We start from the raw sequence: 23,678 nt of genomic DNA, 5'->3' as shown, positions 1-23,678 counted from the left end.
GTCCCTCTCCTTGTTCGGGCAGCGTCGATGTCACCGGTCTTCTAGCCATCGCCGATCCACCGATCACCGATTCCATTTGTTTTGTCTTGTTTTCCCGCACACCTGGTTTTTATTCCCTCATTACTCATCTTGCATATAATCCTCTGTTTCCCCCCATGTCTGTGTGTGGAATTGTTATATGTAAATGTATGTGTACTCCAGGCTGGTTTGCGCGGGGTTATTGTAACTCGTGTGTGTTTCGTTTTTCTTAGTACCGTGTTTTGTTCTCCTCAATAAAGGGCTCCGTTTGCTACCCATTTCTGCTCTCCTGCACCTGACTTCCCTGTCGCCAGTTACGCAATCCTTTACAATAGGTCAGAATTGCTGATGTCAAACAGTATACTTCGAAGGGAATGGCATGTATACTGCTCTTGTCTGTGTGGTAACATAATGAGTGTATCACTTCTCTTTTCAAGAATAAAAGTTAAAAAATAAAACCATTAAACCCTGTGCAGATTTACCATGGAATCTACTGGTGTTGGTATGGGGAGTGTGGTTCTGGGGTTTTTGGGGGTGGGTTGGGAGTTATTTCAGACAGGGATGTGAAATATTGTTTTAGTTTTTATATTTTCAACTTCTGTGAGCAAGAACTAATAGTGAGTCAGGAAAATGCTGCAGTTTGTATCTGAAAATTGACTCTGACAGTAAACAACTTTATAGTGTCACATGACTTTCAGGGCTGTTTGAATGTAGACATTTTACACAATGCACATTTAATCATGATGTTGGGATACTATTATCATCGTCTTTGTTACAAAAGTCCCAACTCTTGTTGTGATAATAATAGACTATTCTGTGTAAACTTTTTTTGGAACCATAAAAACATGGCTGATAAGACCAACAAATTACATTAGCACTCAGAATTGGAAAAATAACAACATCCACATAAAGATGAAAAGACATAGATTAAACTAAAAAGCCCGGATTTTGTCATTCATATCCTTTCCTTTAGAGAATGGAGTGATGACAGAGGCCGATGAAGAGAAGAGAGCAACTTACGTGCTGTGTCCTGCCTGAATATGCACACAAACAACACGCCGATATCACTCTTTTACACAACACACCCCTGCGTCACCCCAACACACCCACCTCACTAGATCAAAGTGGGAGAGTTACCTGCACTTTTGTCATAAAAGCCAAAGTAGCAACATTTCTGCATTGTCAGGGTCTTATTGGAAGGTGGCCAGCTAAGGCATGAAAGAAATCCAAGCAGAGGTTACTCAGAATCAGATTACAGTCTTTAATCTGAGCTGTAAAATAAAGGGAGGATGAAAGTGCCGCTTTCATGAAAAAGTACAGCTTCTAAATAGAGCCAATGTCGGTGCAGAAGCAGAGGCCATTTAGAAACCCCAGTAGTAGTAAAAAGTAATTGCTCCATGCTTTGTCACTGCTGATATTGATATAAAATGGAAGCCCCCACGCTGCCTTTGAAAGGTAACAATTAAACTTTACTTCACTAAAGAGCACCTGTGATTACTGAAAACGTCAAAAGGATGTCTGGGGACAGTCAAATCGAGGCTCGGAATGCCCATCCGATATGTGTGAGTTTTAATATAGCAAAATGTAGATACTATATGCTGACTCACTGACATTGAATTTCTTACCTTGTCACAGTTTGGCAGGGATAATGTTTTATAGCTTTGATTGAGGGTAAAATGGCTTAGTTTGCAGCGAAACTCAAATATAACCAGTCAATAAATGAGGAATGCCACATCCTGCTCTCTCAAATCTGTCTGTGCGTCTGTGTTGTTGTTTTTCATTTCCTAAGGATACGGCTTCATCTGGGAATGTTCCACGTCCCACGCCAAGAAATTCCTTTCAGTCCCTGTCTCAGAGACCTGCCAACTTAGTGAGCTCTGGATCAACAAGTAAGAATAGTGATGAAGGTGTGAGGAGAAAATTAGCTTTCCAGAAGTACAAGAGAATAGGCAGTTGTCTGCATTTCTTAGCATACTCCGTGGAGTCAAATCCTTAAATTCACATTTTATGTTTCTCTTAAACTGATAGTGCATGAAAAATCTAAGATATTAATCTCACATTTGTATGGATGACCTCCTTTGTAATCCCCTCTACCCATCCCGACCACCCAACCACCCGAGCCACCCAACCACTCACCTCATTTGTACTCTTTTGTACCTACCTCTAAAGGCCTGCCATCATTGGTCATTAATTCAGCTCTGAAGCCCCCTCTGCCTCCGGCAGAGCAGGAGAGGCCTGTCACCACATCTCCCCAGCCTTGGCTCAGTGTGGGCAGGATAGTGACCATGGACACTCAAAGAGAAAGGTGTGAATATCTCAAAAATTATACTGTACTCTTACATAATCTTTACTAGTTATGTTCTTATTGCTTTAGCCATGCCATCCTGTGGTGGATGAAATATATTCTCTTCCTCCAGGGCTGCTGATGTTCTCTTTGACAGCTTTGCCTCTAATGGGAGAGTCGGCATGAACCCGTTTTTTGAGGTAGCTAGTAATTGCTATTGCTAAAGAGACCTGAACAAGAAGCAGCATCCACAAAGATAAACTACAATGACAAACAAACAATATATTTACTCTACATTCTCTTCCTCCATAGACAGTGTGGAGCTCAGGCCTACAACGATCCGACCCCAGAATCAAGAACTGCTACTTCCGTATGAAGAAACTGAAGGATCATATACTGCACGTGTAGCCCCATGGGAAGTCTTGTTTCACGTGCTGAGCTCCCTAATGCCACCATTGATTCTGTGTTGGCGTGAGACTTAAACCATGACGTCCCTTTTCATATTTACATATAGATTCCTCCAAGTGGGGGGAAATATCATACAGCAGTACACAAAGACAGAATTTGTCTTTGCATTATGTGTTTGCAAAGGTTATTAGGAAAAAAGGAATGGGACATCTGAACAATACATCCAATTACCTAGTAGTAGATTTCAATCTATGATTTGCATGGTTACTCATCATATAAGGCTGACTCATTGCATAATGTAATATATCCCTCGCAAATGAATAACTTTTTAAAAGTTCCAGCACATGATTTTAGGACTAAAATATGAAATTCATCTCACCCCATGGCCATCTCTCTCTTCCACCCACCTCTCTCTTCCGCTCTCCTCTTTCCCGTCATGCATTAGTCACGTTAAATTTGCGTTGCTCTCTGTCTGGACAGGGCAAAGCATTCTGTCTCAAGGCTTAATGCTGACACACATCTCCCCCTTTGGTTGCAGCAATGCTTTCCAGGCTACACAATCCTGACAGCAACAGCAATGAAAACTTTTCACAGTCAGAGGTCTTGGTATATAATATAATATATGCCATTTAGCAGACGCTTTTATCCAAAGCGACTTACAGTCATGTGTGCATACATTCTACGTATGGGTGGTCCCGGGGATCGAACCCACTACCCTGGCGTTACAAGCGCCATGCTCTACCAACTGAGCTACAGAATCAGGCATTAACATAACACTCTGCAATGGCTGAAGTCATCCTGCTAAGTAGCGGTGCAGGTCATTAAGGTCAAATAGTAAAGTTTGGGACCAGTTGCCAGGTTTTTAACTACTTACATGGGATGGCTCACTGATAGTAATCCACGATAATCAACTATTTCAAAAAGCATTTCTCTACAGCTGGCCATGCTTTCCACCTGGCTACCTGTTAGGAATATTATGAATAAATGAATAAACAATATCCTCATTTTAAATAGAACTGTAACTAAGTAAACGTATACTCTGTTTGATTATATCTGATTAACAATATGAGTTCATAAGAAGGGATTGTGTGACACAGACAAGGAGTAATTAAAGTTAATGAACACCATTCCAACTAGGCAGAAAGGAATGGGTTGTGGTTTAAGTAAGCAGATAAGGTAGTTAACCTGTGGTTGAACCGACAAAACTTAGCTCTGGGGTGTTTAAGATAAGACAGTGAGTGCATTCCTAGGTTTTCTGTTAATTAGAACTGTCAGCTAAGTGGTGTTTGATAATGTTGAGGGGTCAAAAGTTAATTAAGTTGTGTTGTGTGTCCTGTGTATGTGCTAGTGAGTCAGAATGAACTTTGAATTAACTTTTAAAGTTCCCCCTTGTCTCGGTGGAGAGGATGAGATTCATTTTAGAAGCAATGAAATGACGTCATGTTATTGTATATAAACTGTTGCTCGTGGTAACGTGGCAGCGTGCTCCGAGAAAAAATACTTTTATCTATTATTGATAAGACTGGTCTCCGTCTATTTTATGCAAACAAGAATCTTACAAATTCTCATAAAATAGATTAAGAGAATTCAATTCATGAAAACATATTGGAATAATTAAATTACAGTAACACTGCCCCAACCCCGTGTAACGCCTGCTCCCGCTCTTCCCCCCTGTCGTTCGTGGACGCCAGGTTGCCCTGCATTATTCACTTCTGTCGCCATCATTTATGCACTCCTGCCTTCCCTCGTCACGCACTTCAGCGATATTGGACTCACCTGGACTCACTCAATCACCCGTTTATTACCTCCCCTATATTTGTCAGTTCCCCAGCTCTGTTCCCCGCGGCTGCATTGTTTGTCATATGTCCGTGTTACTGTGCTGACACTGTTCCTGTCTTGTTCAATGTTGTTTCCCAAATAAATGTCTGATTCCCCGTACCTGCTTATCCTGTCCAGCATCAGTCCTTACAGAATGCAGCAGCCATTACACAAAGCATTGGGGAGTACTGCTGTTCCAGTTTGTGGTAACATCGGTCCTGGGTCGCCGCCGATGGAACCGGTGGTGCCTAGCCAGCTTCCACGCCCTCGCTGGCTCGAGAGGTTTCCTTGCCCCGTTTGGCTCGGAAGGCGCCCATCCCACGTCGGGCTTCAGCCGGATCGTCAGGTCTTGTTCGCCCAGCCGGCCCATGAGTTTTCTTGTTTTGCTGGTGACGTCGAGCTTGGATTCCACCGCCAATGAAACCAGGTGTGCCTAAGCCAGCTCGTCAGGCTTCCACGTCCTAGCTGGCTCGAGAGGTTTTCTTGCCTCGGTTGGCTCAGCAGGTTCCCATCCCACTTCATGCTCCGCCGGATCATCGGGCTTCCACGCCGCAGCGGTATCGACAGGCGTTCATGCCTCAGCTGGATCGTCAGGCTCCTATGCCTCATCCGGCTCACCAGGCTCCCACGCCCCTGCCGGTTTGTGGGAAGTTTACCCCCAGCCAACTTGCCCAGCCCCCATATCTCGGCCGGCTCACCCTGGTGGGACACCGGGTAACGCCCCTAGGGTGGGGGGAGGGGGCGTACTGTCATGCCTGCTCCCGCTCTTCCCGGCTGCCCTGCATAATGCAATTCTGCCACATTAATTTACATACACCTGCCTTCCTCATCACGTGTTTTAGAAATATTGGACTCACCTGAACTCACTCAACCCCTTTTATTACTTCCCCTATATTTGTCAGTTCCCCAGCTCTGTTCCCCACGTCTGCATTGTTTGTCATATGTCCGTGTACCCGTGTACTGACGCTGTTCCTGACTAGTTCTATGTCGTTTCCCGAATAAATGTCTGACTCCCCGTACCTACTTCACCTGTCCGGCATCGCCCCTTACACCCCGGCCAACAGCTCTGCACCCCCCGCAGCAACTGGCCCAAGCCCCCCCCCTGAAATCCAGACAGCTGATGTTCTAAAAGAGCTGCAAAATCTGGATCCCTACAAATCAGCTGGGCTAGACAATCTGGACGCTCTCTTCCTAAAATGATACACCGGCATTGTTGCAACCCCTATTACTAGTCTCTTCAACCTCTCTTTCATATCACCTGAGATTCCTAAAGGTTGGAAAGTGGCTGCGGTCATCCCCCTCTTCAAAGGGGGAGAGCCTCTAGACCCAAACTGTTACAGACCTATATCTATCCTGCCCTGCCTTTCTAAAGTCTTTGAAAGCCAAGTGAACAAACAGATCACCAACCATTTCGAATCCCACCGTACCTTCTCAGCTATACAATCGGGTTTCCGAGCTGGTCACAGTTGCACCTCAGCCACGCTCAAGGTCCTAAACAATATCATAACCGCCACCGATAAAAGACAGTATTGTGCAGCCGTCTTCATCGACCTGGCCAAGGCTTTCGACTCTGTCAATCACCGTATTCTTATCGGCAGACTCAACAGCCTTGCTTTCTTTATTGACTGCCTCGCCTGGTTCACTACCTACTTCTCAGATAGAGTTCAGTGTGTCAAATCGGAGGGCCTGTTGTCTTGACCTCTGGCAGTCTCTGTATGGGGGTGCCACAGGGTTCAATTCTCGGGCCAACTTTTTTCTCTGTATATATCAATGATGTCGCTCTTGCTGCAGGTGATTCTTTGATTCACCTCTACGCAGACAACACCATTCTGTATACATCTGGCCCTTCTTTGGACAATGTGTTACAAACCTCCAAACAATCTTCAATGCCATACAACACTCCTTCCGTGGCCTCCAACTACTCTTAAAGGCTAGTAAAACTAAATGCATGCTCTTCAACCGATCGCTGCCTGCACCCGCCCGCCCAAGTAGCATCACTACTCTGGACGGTTCTGACTTAGAATATGTGGACAACTACAAATACCTAGGTGTCTGGCTAGACTGTAAACTCTCCTTCCAGACTCATATTAAGCATCTCCAATCCAAAATTAAATCTAGAATCGGCTTCCTATTTCACAACAAAGCCTCCTTTACTCATGCTGCCAAACATACCCTCATAAAACTGACTATCCTACCGATCCTTGACTTCGGCGATGTCATTTACAAACTAGCCTCCAACACTTTACTCAGAAAATTGGAAGCAGTCTATCACAGTGCCATCTGTTCTGTCACCAAAGTGACAAACATACTACCCACCACTGCAACCTGTATGCTCTCGTTGGCTGGTCCTCGCTACATATTCATCGCCAAACCCACTGACCCCAGGTCATCTATAAGTCTTTGCTAGGTAAAGCTCTGCCTTATCTCAGCTCACTGGTCAACATAGCAACACCCACCCGTAGCAGGCGCTCCAGCAGGTATATTTCACTGGTCATCTCCAAAGCCAACACCTCTTTGGCCGCCTTTCCTTCCAGTTCTCTGCTGCCAATGACTGGAACGAATTGCAAAAATCACTGAAGTTGGAGACTTATATGTCCCTCACTAACTTTCAGCATCAGCTGTCAGATCAGCTTACCGATCGCTACAGATGTACACAGCCCATCTGTAAATAGCACATCCAACCAGCTACCTACATCATCCCATATTTGTTTGTTTTTCTGCTCTTTTGCACACCAGTATTTCTACTTGCACATCGTCATCTGCACATCTATCACTCAAGTGTTAATTGCTAAATTGTAATTACTTTGCCACTATGGCCTATTTATTGCCTTACCTCCTTACTTAATTTGCCCTCACTGTATACAGATTTTTCTATTGTGTTATTGACTGTACGTTTGTTTATCCCATGTGTAGCTCTGTGTTGTTGTTTTTGTCGCACTGCTTTGCTTTATCTTGGCCAGGTCGCAGTTGTAAATGAGAACTTGTTCTCAACTGGCCTACCTGGTTAAAAAAAGGTGAAATAAAAACAGGGCGACTTAAGAGGCTAGAGAACTGGAGAGTTCTGGAGATGAAGGAATATTGAAATTATATAACACAATACTGAGTACCACTCCCCATATTTTCAAGCATAGTGGTGGCTGCATCATGTTATGGGTATGCTTGTAATCGTGAAGGACTGGGGAGTTTTTCTTGATAAAAAATAAACGGAATGGAGCTAAGCACAGGCAAAATCTTAGAGGACAACCTTGCTCAGTCTGCCTTCCACCAGACACTGTCAGATTAATTCACCTTTCAGCAGAACAGTAACCTAAAACACAATCCAGGTGTGGAAAACGTTTAGAGACATACTCAGACAGACTCACAGCTGTAATCTCTGCCAAAGTTGCTTCTACAAAGTTTTGACTCATGGGTGTGAATACTTATGTAAATTAGATATTTATTCTATATATTTTATTTCAAAAAACATGTTTCCATTTTGTCATTATGGGGTATTGTGTGTAGATGGGTGAGAAAAAAACATATGTTTCATACATTTTGAATTCAACCTGTAACACAACAAAATGTGGAATAAGTCAAAGTCGATACCATTACAGAGTCACAGAGTATTGCTGAGATAGCTGAGTGTGATGTTTACCTATAGTGCAGGGCTACACAGGTATTTAGAGTTTCAAATGTTACAAGGAAATGGAGCTGGGAAATCTGTTAAGTCGCTTAATCATTGATTAACCTTCCTGAACATTCTAAATCCCCCAATTGTTTATGCCCAGTGAATGCTAAAATGGACATGGACACTAGCAAACTACACTGGGGACATCACACTCAGCTATACCTAGTGATATTATCAACTGCCTGAAGCTATTTTAGCACAATGGTTAGAGGTTCAAATAATGAATGTCTCTTAATACTTTATCTTTCTAAAAATTGACTTTTCAAGTGTTCTGATTTGCAATTCCTTTTCTACTGAGAGTATATGAAAGAATGTCGCCACTCACGTATTAATACCACTTGAAATGAAGTGCAGCTATTATGTAGTTGATGTTTTTTACCACCTCCCACCCCAACGTCCCAAAGCACGCCCTGGTCCACAGTGTTTGAGAGCAAAAATGGGAAAGTCCCTACCAGTCACCATCTCCACTGTAGTCTTCTACATAATCAGAAATGATAGACGAGATGGTGAGTCACACAGTTACGTGATGTGAATCTACAACATCTTACCGATCACTCTGAGGATGATAGTTTAGGGACTATTCCAAACTGGGTCTTTTTGGCAATCACTCATACAGTAGGACCACCAATCAGTGTTCAGGCTATTTTGGAGTCCAACCCACTGCCAGCAATCATCCAAAAAATAGCGCCACCCGTCCTGCCGTGGCTGTCAGGAGATCATAGGCTGGACACACTGACAATCACACGCACCTATGAGGAGCAGCTCTTAATGGGCTTTCCTTTCAGCAGCAAAGGTATTCATGGCTTGAATTATTTTTAAATAAATCTGATCTATCATTAGTGGAAACCTGCTCTGAATGTTACAGCAGGTAATTTGTATGGTGACCTCAAATATGTATACGTTTGTCATGTAGCCTTTTACCACAAATAGTGAGAACCTTGAATTTGAAAATATGTAACCTATACATCTATTCTGTTTAGTATGGAGACCAAGAGAAGGACAGATTTAGTCTCCAATAACTTATTCATTATGTGTTGTTGTTATGCAGGAATCCTCTCCAGACACACTCCTTGGTGCTGCCCATGTACAGTGGGGCAAAAAAGTCAGCCACCAATTGTGCAAGTTCTCCCACTTAAAATGATGAGAGAGGCCTGTAATTTTCATCATAGGTACACTTCAACTATGACAGACAAAATGAGATTTTAAAAATCCAGAAAATCACATTGTAGGATTTTTAATGAATTTATTTGCAAATTATGGTGGAAAATAAGTATTTGGTCACCTACAAACAAGCAAGATTTCTGGCTCTCACAGACCTGTAACTTCGTCTTTAAGAGGCTCCTCTGTCCTCCACTCGTTACCTGTATTAATGGCACCTGTTTGAACTTGTTATCAGTAGAAAAGACACCTATCCACAACCTCAAACAGTCACACTCCAAACTCCACTATGGCCAAGACCAAAGAGCTGTCAAAGGACACCAGAAACAAAATTGTAGACCTGCACCAGGCTGGGAAGACCGAATCTGCAACAGGTAAGCAGCTTGGTTTGAAGAAATCAACTGTGGGAGCAATTATTAGGAAATGGAAGACATACAAGACCACTGATAATCTCCCTTGATCTGGGGCTCCACGCAAGATCTCACCACGTGGGGTCAAAATGATCACAAGAACGGTGAGCAAAAATCCCAGAACCACACGGGGGAACCTAGTGAATGACCTGCAGAGAGCTGGGACCAAAGTAACAAAGCCTACCATCAGTAACACACTATGCCGCTAGGGACTCCTGCAGTGCCAGACGTGTCCCCCTGCTTAAGCCAGTACATGTCCAGGCCCGTCTGAAGTTTGCTAAAGAGCATTTGGATGATCCAGAAGATTGGTAGAATGTCATATGGTCAGATGAAACCAAAATAGAACTTTTAGGTAAAAACTCAACTCATCGTATTTGGAGGACAAAGAATGCTGAGTTGCATCCAAAGAACACCATACCTACTGTGAAGCATGGGGGTGGAAACATCATGCTTCGGGGCTGTTTTTCTGCAAAGGGACCAGGACGACTGATCCGTGTAAAGGAAAGAATGAATGGGGCCATGTATCGTGAGATTTTGAGTGAAAACCTACTTCCATCAGCAAGGGCATTGAAGATGAAACGTGGCTGGTTCTTTCAGCATGACAAGGATCCCAAACACACCACCCGGACAATGAAGGAGTGGCTTCGTAAGAAGCATTTCAAGGTCCTGGAGTGGCCTAGCCAGTCTCCAGATCTCAACCCCATAGAAAATCTTTGGAGGGAGTTGAAAATCCGTGTTGCCCAGCAACAGCCCCAAAACATCACTGCTCTAGAGAAGATCTGCATGGAGGAGTGGGCCAAAATACCAGCAACAGTGTGTGAAAACCTTGTGAAGACATACAGAAAACGTTTGACCTCTGTCATTGCCAACAATGGGTATATAACAAAGTATTGAGATAAACATTTGTTATTGAACAAATACTTATTTTCCACCATAATTTGCAAATAAATTCATTAAAAATCCTACAATGTGATTTTCTGGATTTTCTTTTCTAATTTTGGGTATGGAGTATCTGCACATGGGCAAGCTGCTCCGCTTCCCACATGGCTGGAGGCCCTTACTTGGGTCCTTTGGAGCTGAGCAGGTTGGGTAGTAACGGATTACCTGTAATGGGGATATGCAATATAAAAATTACAGGGGCAATCTGGGAACCAAAAAGCAATAAAGCGGTCATCCTGACACTTTTTTGGTAACCAGCTGCAATTTTTGGTAGCCAGCTGCATACATAAAAGGACACCACAGGGCCGGTGGAGTCACAGACGTCATTGACATTTTTATTTCTATTGCCAAATATCTAATTTCATTTACAACAACTACAGCAATTCGATACAGAAATAAATACCCACATGCTGTCCAAGAAAATAAACATAACACACGTTTTAGGGGCAACAAAAGCATGAAAAAAAGGCTAAATGATCTAAGATATTTGCTAAAAAATATACCTCAGATACCTCATGAGGTGAAGGTAGATAGCCTGAAAGGGTGGGAACTTGGGTGAACTTTTTTATTATGAACATAATACATCAATAACAATCATATCAGTAGCCATGCCTGAGGCAAGACTCATTGTGATTGAAATTTTACTTTAAAAAAACAATGTCACAGATGATAAGACAGCAAATTATTTCTGAGGAAGCCTCAATAAACAAGGGTTCTTTCAACAGTTTGGGGGAAAAAATATTTCAGACGCCTATACAGTTCAAATCCTTGTAGAATGCCTAACTATAGTGCATGTCACAAATTGTGCATTCATTGGTGTGTGCATCAGCTGATGCAAACAAATGTCCCCTTTGGGGATTAATAAAGTAGGCTACTATCTTATCTGAGCTGTTTCCATAGATGTCTGAAAATCAACCAATACTGTAAAGGTGTATAGGACCTGAACTAAAAAGCCTCTGTTATGGGTGTAATTAACATTCAAAAAGCCTCCTACTTTAACCTGTCCAACCCCTGCTCTGGAGTTAGTGTCCCCGTGACAATATTCTCAGTATCTTGAGCCCTGCAGAGAGGCATAAGGACATGATGAAACATTTTAGTTTAAATTCCTGAAACTGTTCTGTTATTGGCAACACAGTATATAAACATGCATCATGAAGAATCCAGAGATGTCCATTCACAGCTCTTAAACCTTGTCCACAACGACTTCGCTTCTCTTCAACGCCAGCACCTTGGAGAGATACCGAACAAGCTCCGCATTGGCCTGCCCATCAGTTGGCGGTGCGGCAATAGCGACACCTACTGCCACTATAAACACAACTAGGAATGAACATATTGTACAGTACCTACGTAAAATAAATATATATATCTTTTTTTTGGGGGGGGGGGGGGGGGGGCGGCAGTTTAATTCTGCGGAAAGGAGAGGAGCACAACATGTTTAGAACGTACAGTAGTACTGTTAGGAAGTAGCCATTGGTCTGCATGACAATTATTTGAGTAAATTATCTTAACTAAACTTCTGGCTGGCTAGTAAAGCTATAGCCTACATGGTGCTTGTTTTAGGACAGCCCTACCGTTTTGGTCTTTTCGGGCATTGTATGCTTTCCAGCGTATTTTCTTGCTGCAAAAGGTCCCTCAAACTGACGTGATGATGGGGACAGTCTCCGGCAGAAGGTGACAGACAAATGTTTTTTGGATAAAGTAACGTTATCTAAAATGGAACACCTTAAACAATAGTGTCCGAGTTAAACAAAGAGAACGGGGTTGTCCGTGACTATTGAAAATACAGGGCATTCTTTGATCAATCTCCTGTAACTTCAAGGCACAGTTGGTCAAAAAATTTAAACACAGCTAACGTTGCAACACTTGACTCATTCGGTGTCAACTCTGCGCCTTATCTGCGCATGTTTTCAAATCATGAACTGCATCAGCTGTATCAGCCTCCATTCAAGTTGCTTGTCTGTGACTATTGAAAATGCAGGGCATTCTTTAATCAATCTCCTGTAACTTCAAGGCACAGTTGGTCAAAAAATGTAAACACAGCTAACGTTGCAACACTTGACTCATTCGGTGTCAACTCTGCGCCTTAACTGCGCATGTTTTCAAATCATGAACTGCATCAGCTGTATCAGCCTCCATTCAAGTTGCTCTTAATTATTTTTGCTTGAGTTGGGTAGTTAATTTCGTGTAATTTATTTTAAAGTGCAAACTAACTAACTGGTTTCTTGTTTTTTGTAAAGACATTCAGAAAATTAATTACACAATTATCCCACATAGCATATGCTTACTTGTTATGTTTAGTGCACTGTATCACTTTAGTTGAAGCAGCTACATAATAACTTTATTCATAAGCCACAACACATTCATGAGCAGTACACAACACAAGCATTTATGAAATAGGCTACCTATAAACATCTGCAGTATAATAACATACTGTGACATAACTTTAACAGAAAGTTGCAGGTTCTGAAGTAAGTATTTTGTAAATGCTTATGTATTGCTTATGAATGTGTAATGCAGTCCTTATGTGCCCCTTAAATTTCATGGTGTTTCAGCGTGTTAAAACTCTATAATGTTAACCCCCCCCCCCCCAAAAAAAAACAACCTATGACTGCCTTTCCTTGCAGTTGAGTGGTAAAGAATTCCTTCTGAATTAAGATATCCCACCCACTTTCTCAGTGGGTCCCCTTTCAGTTCTTCCCATTCATTCAGAAACTTCAGAGCATGCAGCATAACACACAGCGCACACACTCACACACAGAGCTTAGAGCTGGAGCAGGGAGACTCAAATGTGTTTTATCCCTACATGGTCTACCCTGTTGCATTCGTCTCAGAAGTTGACAAAAGACATTGACAAAATAATTGTGGACCAAGTATCCAGTGAAAGTCTCATCCCTCAATGGAAAAAACTCCAAGCCAAGACACAGAGGATAATCCTTATCTATGGTAAGAATAACTCGTATTTCACCACTTTGGGATTTGTATATAGTCAGATGTTAGGAAAGGCAGAAGGGTCGTTCAACCAATTTGGTGCCTTTTGAGAAATGGAACTTGGTCCCCCAAAAATGTTTCATTTAACCTAATTCAAACATTCTGTCATAAAGGCACATGTTCAAAATCGTCAAAATACATGTTTTACCATCTTAAGATTAAATAAAAAATGACTATAGTAAGTGCCTACCCACTGGGCACACACTGGTTGAATCAACATTGTTTCCAAGTCATTTGAATGAAATTATGTTGAACCAACGAGAAATAGATGTTGAATTGATGTCTGTGCCCATTTGGATATTAAGTGCCAAAGAAAGTAACAGGGTTGACCTTAACAGGGTTGACAATTTCATCTTAAGTCAGCCCTAAATCCCCTTGTGACAGGGGGAATGGAAGATTGTTGTGCGCAACAGCAAGTGGCAATTAAATCCAAGTTTCACCAAAAAAGTAATTGTTAAAACATTTGTAGCCTGTCTATCTATGTTATGGTCGATCCGTTCAGTTTTCCAACCCAAAACACCAGAACATGTCCAAAAAGAGGAGAACCAGTTCACCTTCACTATGATTTCACTATTAGCTGTTCAATGTTTCTTGATTCAGATTCTCCATGTGGTCTATATTAAAGGGCACTTTTTAAAAAATATATCAGGCTTTTAAAAAAATATCAAAGGGATGCAAAAGGCACCCATTTTGTGGAATGACCCAATAGCTTACATATTTACCATTTATACATTTGCCAGTCATAGGAAAACTGGTACATTTTCATGTCTCATTTGAGCATCTTGTTTGCTACACGTTCCATGAATGTTATCATGAGACGTGGCATTGCAGTGGAGTTAACAGAAGGCCAGGCTGCCCACGCCAAAGAGAACCTGCAGCCCAGGTGCTGCTTTAAGTGGAGATGCTGATGATAGCTCACCATGTCATAACTTCCCTACATAGAGACGGACATTCCACTTATTCCCCACATCATGACTTGACTTGTCTTGGTGGAGTTCTAAGGACCTAATGCATTTAGAACAGGGTAGTCAGGCACAACATTTGTTGGTTTGATTTGATTTAGATGTTTATTTTGATCACCATTAGCTGTTCTGTTACAATCACTTCTGTTCTTCCTGATGTCCACAAACTGTGTGCTATTCAAGTGTTTTCATTGTCCTTCACTTGATCCATTAATGACAAACTGTCAATCATTTGCTTGTTTCATTTGGTTGTGACACTTTGTTGTCTTACCTATTGAAAGAGACCATGTAATTTGGTTGCCAAGATCATATTGTTTGACAAAAATGTACAACGTTATATGACCATCTATTCTGAAATCTTTTGTTTTTCCAGTTTCCAAAGAACCCCTTCCCTAAGACGCAAATGGAGGAAACGGTATGGAGGTTTGGACGGTAACAAATTACTGGAGCCAAATAAGGAGGAGGACATGAGAGGTAGGCTACATTGCAGGAACATCTAATTGTGGGTATGAGACTGTTTCAGCGATGTTAACGATGTGGGTTTTTCCCCCCTGTGATTTTTGGCCTATGGGGCTTTTTATTGTGGGTGTTGCCTCAAAGTGCTAAAATAAGGAGCTGAGTGGGATGGTGAAACTGAGGAAGATCTACTCTAACCAGACGTCGGTCATTAAAACAGAGCATGTGGACTGTTGTAGGGCCGACAACATGTGAGGGAAAGAAGGAGGCAAAATCAAGTCCAGATGTGTTGATGTGGTACTGGTTGTTTATCTGACAAAACAGTAAAACAATTGCCACACTAAAGCCAGTCAAAGTCCATGAGTGTATTTATTATAACTTGTCTTATTATAGAAATAAACATGCAACAGTGTATTTAACCTTTATATGCATGCATGACAGTGATATTTTCACAACCCACGTGTCATACAGATGGTTGTAATAGTGTTCTCAGACATGCTACTCCTCTCTTTACCCCATTCTTGGCTCAGGGGAAATGCAGTCTGCATTCCTCTGTCTGGAATGTTACAATCAAACAGTATAGACATCAACTCCAGTAAACAAGATACTGGAGACAAAAACTACAAATATGTTTATTCAAAGTTTGTGTGTAGTTTTTATTGCTCACGTTTTGATGAGCAATAGCCAATGTTCACAAACGCTGTGTTAAGACATGACATTGTACTAGATATGTCAGAATTGCTGATGTCAAACAGTATACTTGGAAGGGAATGGCATTTATACTGCTCTTGTCTGTGTTGTCACATAATCAGTGTTTCACTTCTCTTCTCAAGAGTAAAACTTAAAAATTAAACCATTTAACCCTGTGCAGATTTCCATTTGATCTACTCTTGTTGGTATGTGCGGTGTGGTTAAGTTTTTTAAAAATGTTGTGGTTTTGAGAGTTATTTCAGAAAGTGACTTGACCGGGGTGCGAAATATTTTTTTTTCTTTTTTTCTTATTGTCAACTTCTGTGAGCAAGAACTAATAGGGAGTCAGGAAAATGCTGCTGTTTGTATCTTAAAGTGGACTCTGACAGTAAACAACTTGATAGTATCAAATTACATTCAGGGCTGTTTGCATTTACACATTTTACACAATGCGCATTTAATCATAATTTTGGGATACTATTATCATCGTCTTTGTTACAAAATTCTCCTCAACTCTTGTTGTGATAATAATAGACTATTCTGTGTTTTGTAAACTTTTTTGGAACCCTGAAAACATGGCTGATAAGACCAACAAATGTAATTTGGATTAAACTACACATGGATTTTGTCATTCATTTCCTTTTCTTTGTAATTTGTTTTGCTTTAGAAAATGACTTGATGACAGAGGCCCATGAAGAAAGGAATCCTTTGCCAGTGAAAGGGGCTGAGAGCCAGGTATGTGCTGTGTCCTGCCTGAATCTGACACACAAACAACATGCCGATATCACTGTTTCACACAACAGACCCCTGAGTCACCCTAATACACCCACCTCACTAGATCAAAGTGGGGGAGTTACCCGCACTTTTGTCAAATAAGCCAAAGCAGAAAGATTTCTGCATTGTCAGGTGGAAGGTGGCCAGCTAAGGCATGAAATAAATCAAAGCAGAGGTTATTCAGAATCAAATTACAGTCTTTAATCTGAGCTGTAAAATAAAGGGAGGATGAAAGTGCTGCTTTCATGAAAAAGTACAGTAGATGGATGTCTTTTCAGCTTCTAAATAGAGTCAATGTCGGTGCAGAAGCAGAGGCCATTTAGAAACCCCAGTAGTAGTAAAAAGTAATCGCTCCATGCTTTGTCACTGTTGATGCCCCCACATTGCCTTGTAAAGGTAACAATTCAACTTTACTTCACTAAAGAGCACCTGTGATTACTGAAAACATTAAAGGGATGTCTGGGAACAGTCAAATGAGGCTCGAAATGTCCATCCGATATGTGTGAATTTGAATATAGTAAAATGTAGATATTATATGTTGACTCACTGATTAAGACTTTGAAATTCTTACCTTGTTACAGTTAGGCATGGATAATGTCTTATAGCTTTGATTGACGGTAAAATGGCTTATGTTGCGGCTAAACTCAAATATTACCAGTCTATAACTGCAGAATGCCACTTCCTGCTTTCAAAATCTGTCTGTGCATTTGTTTGTTTATTGTTTTTCATTTCCTAAGGATACGGCTTCATCAGGGAATGTTCCATGTCCCATGCCAAGAAATTCCTTTCAGTCCCAGTCTCAGAGACCTGTCAATTTAGTGAGCCCTGGATCAACAGGTAAGGATAGTGATGAAGGTGTGAGGAGAAAAGTAGGTTTCCACTTCACTTCACATGTGACTATGCAGTTGTCTGCATTTCTTAGCATAACCCGCATAGTCAAATCCTCAAATACACAATACAGTCCATTTTATGTATCTCTTAAACTGATAGTGTCTATAGAAAATCAAAGGTATTAATCTCACATTTGTAACCCCCACCCGAACCACCCAACCATTCACCTCATTTGTACTCTTTTGTACCTATCTCTACAGGCCTCCCATCATTGGTTAGTAATGGAGCTCTGAAGCCCCCTCTGCCCCAGGCAGAACAGGAGAGGCCTGTCACCACATCTCCCCAGCCCTGGCTCAGTGTGGGCAGGACAGAGACCACGCAGGGACACTCAAAGAGGAGGGCGTGAGTATCTCACAAATGACCCTGTACTCTTACATTATCTTTACCAGTTATGTTCTTATTGCTTAACCATGCCCTCCTGTGGTGGATGAAATACATTATTTTCTTCCAGGGCTGCTGATGTTCTCTTTGACAGCTTTGCCTCTGATGGGAGAGTCGGCATGAACCATTTTTTTGAGGTAGCTAGTAATTGCTATTGCTAAAGAGACCTGAACAAGAAGCAGCATCCACAAAGATAAACTACAATGACAAACAACGAAAAAACATTCTCTTCCTCCATAGACAGTGTGGAGCTCAGGCCTACACAGATCCGACCCCAGAATCAAGGACTGCTACTTTCATATGAGGAAACTGCAGGATGAGGATGGAACAGTAGACAGGAACACCTTTCAGAGGTGAGGTTAGAACTGCATTGCAATCATAGTTACTGGCCAACTGTGACGGAAAAGGATGGTTCCTCCACACAGAAAAGCCCTTTTTAACACTGGTTAAGATACTATGGGTCCAATTGCAACAAAACTCACATTTTACAATTTGAAACTAAACAGCATGTGCAGAGTTGGGCAAATAGAGCCTTATAGAGCAGTGATATTCAAACTTTTTCAGCGTCGACCCCATTTCCTTCGCCAGCATTTCCGGGGACTCAATTTTTTTTCCACCAGAAAATCTGCCGACCCTATCCCACCCCAAATCTAATGACACCACCTTAAAATCATTACATTTTGATTTTCACATCAACAAATAACTTTAAATTCATTATATTATCATCTCTTATCAAAATTAAGAAAACCAATAAATATATTTATTCAATAAAAAGTGTTTTCTTCAAATTATATTTCTCAAAAATGTTTCTATATTGTTCCATAAAATAATCTGTACTCTTAATATTTGGTTCCCCACTTAAAAAAGTAAATAAATATTTATACTCGATTTTTGTTTTATTTGCCAGCCCCACTGCAATTTGCCCAACTTTGATTAAACCCTGCTATAGATAATAGAGACATACACTTATGTTCAAAATACATACATTAGCCCAATCATGGACAGAACCAATATACATAATCAACTACATTAGAGAAGCTGTTAGTCAGACCAATGAAACTGGTTGTGTTCCTTGATCACGTTATGAAAGTGTCTCTGATAAACAAGGTGTTATTTGAATTTCCCCCTAAGGTGTGTTACAGGCTTTGTGTCCCTCATTCTGAAAGCTCTACAGGGAAGGTTTGTCATCCCTGACTTTTCCACCTTCACCGACGAAACTCAAAAGTTGTTCATGAAATGTAAACAGCTGTCTTCAGTCAAGGTGAGGTACAATTTCATCTGGTGTTTTGAAGCGTGCCCCAAATTACATTAGTCATGCAATAAAATGCTACCTTTGATATTGTAGGAAATTAAAACTTCTCTTGGCATGGGTGTGTGCTAAAACAATGCCTAAAAAACGAATTGTTTGTCTCAGCAGGAGAAGGATAGTAGAGACAGTGCAAAATGGGGAGTCTCAGTCTGTACGGTTGATGGTCAGAGGTATCGTAAAACCAATGTCACTATGTTTTATGTCATCAACATCACTGGGGACTATATAGAGCAGTCCTTTTAAATTGAGAGTCCTTTTTTTGGAAGTTAATCCTCTTGTCCTGCCTTGTCTGTGGTCTTTTAGGCTGTCTTTAGGCGACTGGGCCGAATCCTGTGTTCTGGGGGAAGTATCCTGGCCTCTGGTTTATGGCATTGCAATAGACCAGCTCGGAGTGGACAACGTGCACAGATATGTGGGCGTGGAGGAGTTCTCAAAATATGACTCTCCTTTCACCCTCACAAAACAAGGTACAGTAAAACACATATCTACTTATTTCTGCTTGCAAGACTTTGGGTATTACAGCCATGGAGCCATGAAGTTCACTTATATGCAATCCAGTAAGCAAAGTATTTTGTATTATTATTTTATTTGACCTTTATTTCAAGTATGCATGGCTTGTGATGTTAATAGAGTCCTTGGGATGTGGTTTTTAATCATGTAAAAACAAATATTTTACACAGGAGTTCCTCACAGTCCGCTCATTGAGACAGGCGCCATTATTACCACATCTTTGTTACAGGTAATATACACACACTCCCTCACCAATGGCTATTTGCATTAAAATATAATGCCAATGCATTTTCAAGTGATGTTAAATGTAATTTATTGTTTTTGTACAGTTGGCTGCCAGTCTTGGTGCAGAGGAGGAGGAAAAGTATGAATCTGTAAGTAAGGCAGAAGGCAAATTTTTTTTTTTTTAATCCTTATGTTTATGTTTGCAATATTTTTTTTAAAACTTTCAAGTCACAAATACTATGGTGTGACCAATGCCATCTTTATGTCATCACCGCAGGTCTTGAATGCTGTCAAAAGACTTTGCAATAAGGAACATGCAAACTTAAACTGCACAAGGTAATTAGCAATTTATGGAATTTATTTATATATATATTTTACAAATAAACTAACTTGTTAACAATAGATTGATTATTACCAAAGTTTATTATCTCTCGCTCTTAGCAATTTGCTACATTTTTTTGTATTGATGTCTTTTTTTGTCCCTGCTGACCTGTCATGTCTGTCTGTCATACAGTTACCAGAGCTTGAGAAAGGACAGCATCAGACTACATGCCTTATCGTTTTACCTTCAAGAAAAGAAAGTAAGTAATTTCTTCCACGTCAAACTTTTAAATACAGTAATAGGTAATAATAAAAATGTTTTTTTGTGAACACTTGATAGATGTAATTCTCTATTTTTACTGTTTTAACCCTGAAAATGTTTGCTATATTATTTTGGCAGTGCTTTCCGGAGACCGTTGACATAAATGCCACGTTGGATTTAATGCTGCAGGTAAATGTTTGACCATTTCATTTCCATATTTAGATACTTTGATATAGATTGAAATGTTTCTGATGCATTTTTATTGTGTGTCAGTGTGCCTCCACAGAGGTCACGTGTGAATCAGGAGCAGCCATGGCAGCCTCGTTAGCCAATGGGGGACTCTGCCCTCTGTCAGGTGACCAGGTGCTGTCGCCCTCGGCTACAAAGAGTATGCTCTCCATGATGCAAGTGGCGGGAATGAACGACTACTCCAGAATATTCAATTTTAAGGTTGGTTTGTTTGCATTCTCAAAACAATCATTGAAATTCCATGTGGTGGGTACATCACCGGGGCCAAGCTTCCTACCATCCAGGACCTATATACTAGGCGCTGTCAGAGGAAGGCACAAAAAATTGTCAAAGACTCCAGTCACCCAAGTTATAGACTGTTCTCTCTGCTACCGCACGGCAAGCGGTACCAGAGCGCCAAGTCTAGGTCCAAAAGGCTCCTTAACACCCTACCCCCAAGCCATAAGACCACTGAACAATTAATCAAATGACCACCTGGACTATTTACATTGACCCCCCTGACTAACCTGTACCCCAACACTTTGACTCGGTACTGGTACCCCCTGTATATAGCCTTGTTATTGTTATTTTATTGTGTTACTTTTCATTACAGTTTTTACTTTAGTTTATTTTGTAAATATTTTATTAACTATTTTTCTTGAACTGCATTGTTGGTTAAGGGCTTGTAAGTAAGCATTTCACGGTAAGGTGAAATTGTAACTGTTGTATTCAGTGCATGTGACAAATACAATTTGATTTCATTTGGTGCTAGGATCTGGTGTATTGGTAACATAAATTCGCTGGTCCCACTACTCAGTTTTTCTGTACAGTTATGTTTACTTCTGTCACGAGAGTATTAGACGAGAAAGTGCACTACACGTGTCATAGGCTTGAAGCAGCAAGTAAAGCAAATTGAGCCATTCATTTAATCACATACTTTCTTCTTGTTTTCCTTATGTATTTGAATTAATGCTTTGAAACCTCCCATTGGCAGGAGCTTACTGGAGCTGAGTACTGGCACCTCAAATGTTCTCCTGCACCTCTTAACAAATATTAGTTCAAAAGTATTGTGGCCTCATGCACCTAAATATAAAAAGTACCGGCACCCAAAATGAGTACCGGTACCTATTTCAGTCCAAGTTAAGCACTGGTTAATGATAATCAATGTTATGTTTTGCAGACGTCTGCACCAGCCAAGTCCAGTAAATCAGGAGTTATGCTGGCAGTTGTCCCAGGAGTTCTAGGCCTGCTGTGTTGGTCACCTGACCTAGACTCCTTTGGAAACTGCTGGAAGGCTGTGCACTTCTGTGAGGTTGTGAAACCATCACAACTCCCTAATTAACTATTTCCTTTTATAGCATAATTGTGGTTTGTTCTTCCTTGCTTTTCATTGATTTATTTCATGTTTTGTTTGTTTTTAAGGAACTCATATCAACATTCCAGCTACACAGTTTTGACATTCGAACACCATTCAGACAGGTGCTTACATACAGGCAATGGAAAGCAGAGTCTGAGGTCAGTATTTGAGGCCATCTACACAACAACACTTTGCACCTGTAAGAACTGTTTGAAAGAAAGCATGAAATGTAGCCTGTTTTCATGTGATGGAGCTTTGGCATTTCCATGATGAGGTAACCATGCGGCAAATTAGTTAATATACCTATTAAAAAGAGAGTTCCAAACCTCTCTGAACAGGTAGTTTTCATTTTTCCCATCTCCAGTTAGACCACTCCCAGCCAGTCCTAGCAAAATTATTGCTTGAGAAATGTATCTTTGCTAAAAAGCCACTTTTGCATATTTTTTACCATTTTAATTTAAAACAATCACAGTAAGGTAATTAATTGTTACGTATAAATTATGTGATATTGAGATAAATATGCCTGCATTGGACCTTTTAACGATGAATCAAACTCCTTGTCAAGGTCTATTCCAGGGATATTTGAGAAATAAAGTGTTTTTCTTTTTTTCTTTCTACATCCTTCTTATTTGACAGGGTTATCAGATCATGAACATCTTACTGGCTGCCTTCAAAGGTGACATACAATCCTTGCGAAGGTAGGGTTGCCCTAACTAGAATGTCTATCTTTTCTCGCATACATTAGAACAGAAAAAAATAAAATTGATACACCATGAGACACTGTATTTTTAAAAACATTATAATCTTCTAAATGTACACACTTGATCATCTTTCCCTCGCCAGGTACTTCCTGTCTGGGGCTGACGTGAATGCCGTGGACTACGACGGGAGGTCCGCTCTGCATGTGGCTGCCTCCGAGGGTCACTCTGAGGTCATCCGGTTCCTGGTGGAGAACACAGGCACCAACTACTCCCTCAAGGACAGGTAAGAACTAAGAAGGCTGCATCTCAATAGTTGAATTTCTTCCTCCCTATGTCTAATGCCGTGAGCTGAAAATGCAGGACAGGTGAAAGCTTGAGTGCCACACGATGGACCTGTACTAGGAATCTGGTTTTACCTGTCCAGTTCTTTCACCAGTGCAGATGAGGGAAAGGACACAAGAAGTGAAAGCTCCCATAGGCTATTGAGGCTTTAAGTTTATACAGTAGACTTATAACCTCACACTTTTGTGGCATGTTCTCTTGACAGATGGGGTAACACACCCATGCAGGAGGCTATGAAACACAGCCATGGACCTGCAGCCCAACTACTCAAGAAATATGAAGAGCAGCCAGTGACTCTGTGAGCAATAAAGGCACATACAGGATCAACAGTTGGCGCTAAACAGAAGTTTCTCTCTCAATTATTTTACAATACATGTGGAAATGTATTGTAATTCCTATACGTTAATAAACTTTCTATGATGTAAAACAGGTGCAGCTTTTAGGGTATTTTGTTTTTTTGTTTCCTTTTTCCTGGTAGTTAATTTATGTAATTAGTTGATTAGATAATCCACATTAATTCGTTTTAATCGTTTTATATACAGTAGCAGCCTATAGGCCTACCTTTTTATAGGCTAATTG

At 41.0% G+C, this 23,678-nt stretch overlaps 1 protein-coding gene across 3 annotated transcripts; it reads left to right on the top strand.

Moving 5' to 3' along the window:
* The first annotated feature begins 12,107 nt into the window (after positions 1 to 12,107).
* Positions 12,108 to 23,528, top strand: glsl (glutaminase like). Of its 3 annotated transcripts, XM_046310236.1 has the most exons (22): positions 12,108 to 12,373; positions 13,534 to 13,645; positions 15,026 to 15,126; positions 16,466 to 16,533; positions 17,310 to 17,409; positions 17,664 to 17,805; positions 17,915 to 17,981; positions 18,085 to 18,197; positions 18,976 to 19,105; positions 19,259 to 19,323; positions 19,457 to 19,620; positions 19,834 to 19,892; positions 19,993 to 20,037; positions 20,166 to 20,224; positions 20,403 to 20,469; positions 20,610 to 20,660; positions 20,745 to 20,921; positions 21,880 to 22,011; positions 22,122 to 22,214; positions 22,693 to 22,754; positions 22,900 to 23,040; positions 23,305 to 23,528. In XM_046310236.1, exons 2-22 carry the CDS (start codon positions 13,599 to 13,601, stop codon positions 23,399 to 23,401), a joined length of 1,980 nt encoding a protein of 659 aa, XP_046166192.1. In that variant the 5' UTR covers positions 12,108 to 12,373; positions 13,534 to 13,598; the 3' UTR covers positions 23,402 to 23,528. The 3 variants fall into 3 exon arrangements, with proteins under 3 accessions (XP_046166192.1, XP_046166278.1, XP_046166369.1); XM_046310322.1 differs by lacking the exon at positions 12,108 to 12,373 and having other exon boundaries at positions 13,437 to 13,645; positions 19,262 to 19,323; XM_046310413.1 differs by lacking the exons at positions 12,108 to 12,373; positions 21,880 to 22,011 and having other exon boundaries at positions 13,437 to 13,645.
* Positions 23,529 to 23,678: the final 150 nt, after the last annotated feature.

This window comes from Oncorhynchus gorbuscha, linkage group LG01, assembly GCF_021184085.1.
Source record: "Oncorhynchus gorbuscha isolate QuinsamMale2020 ecotype Even-year linkage group LG01, OgorEven_v1.0, whole genome shotgun sequence".
Taxonomy (NCBI): domain Eukaryota; kingdom Metazoa; phylum Chordata; class Actinopteri; order Salmoniformes; family Salmonidae; genus Oncorhynchus; species Oncorhynchus gorbuscha.
The sequence above is the reverse complement of the archived record's forward strand: the minus strand, read 5'-3'. Positions and strand labels throughout refer to the sequence as shown.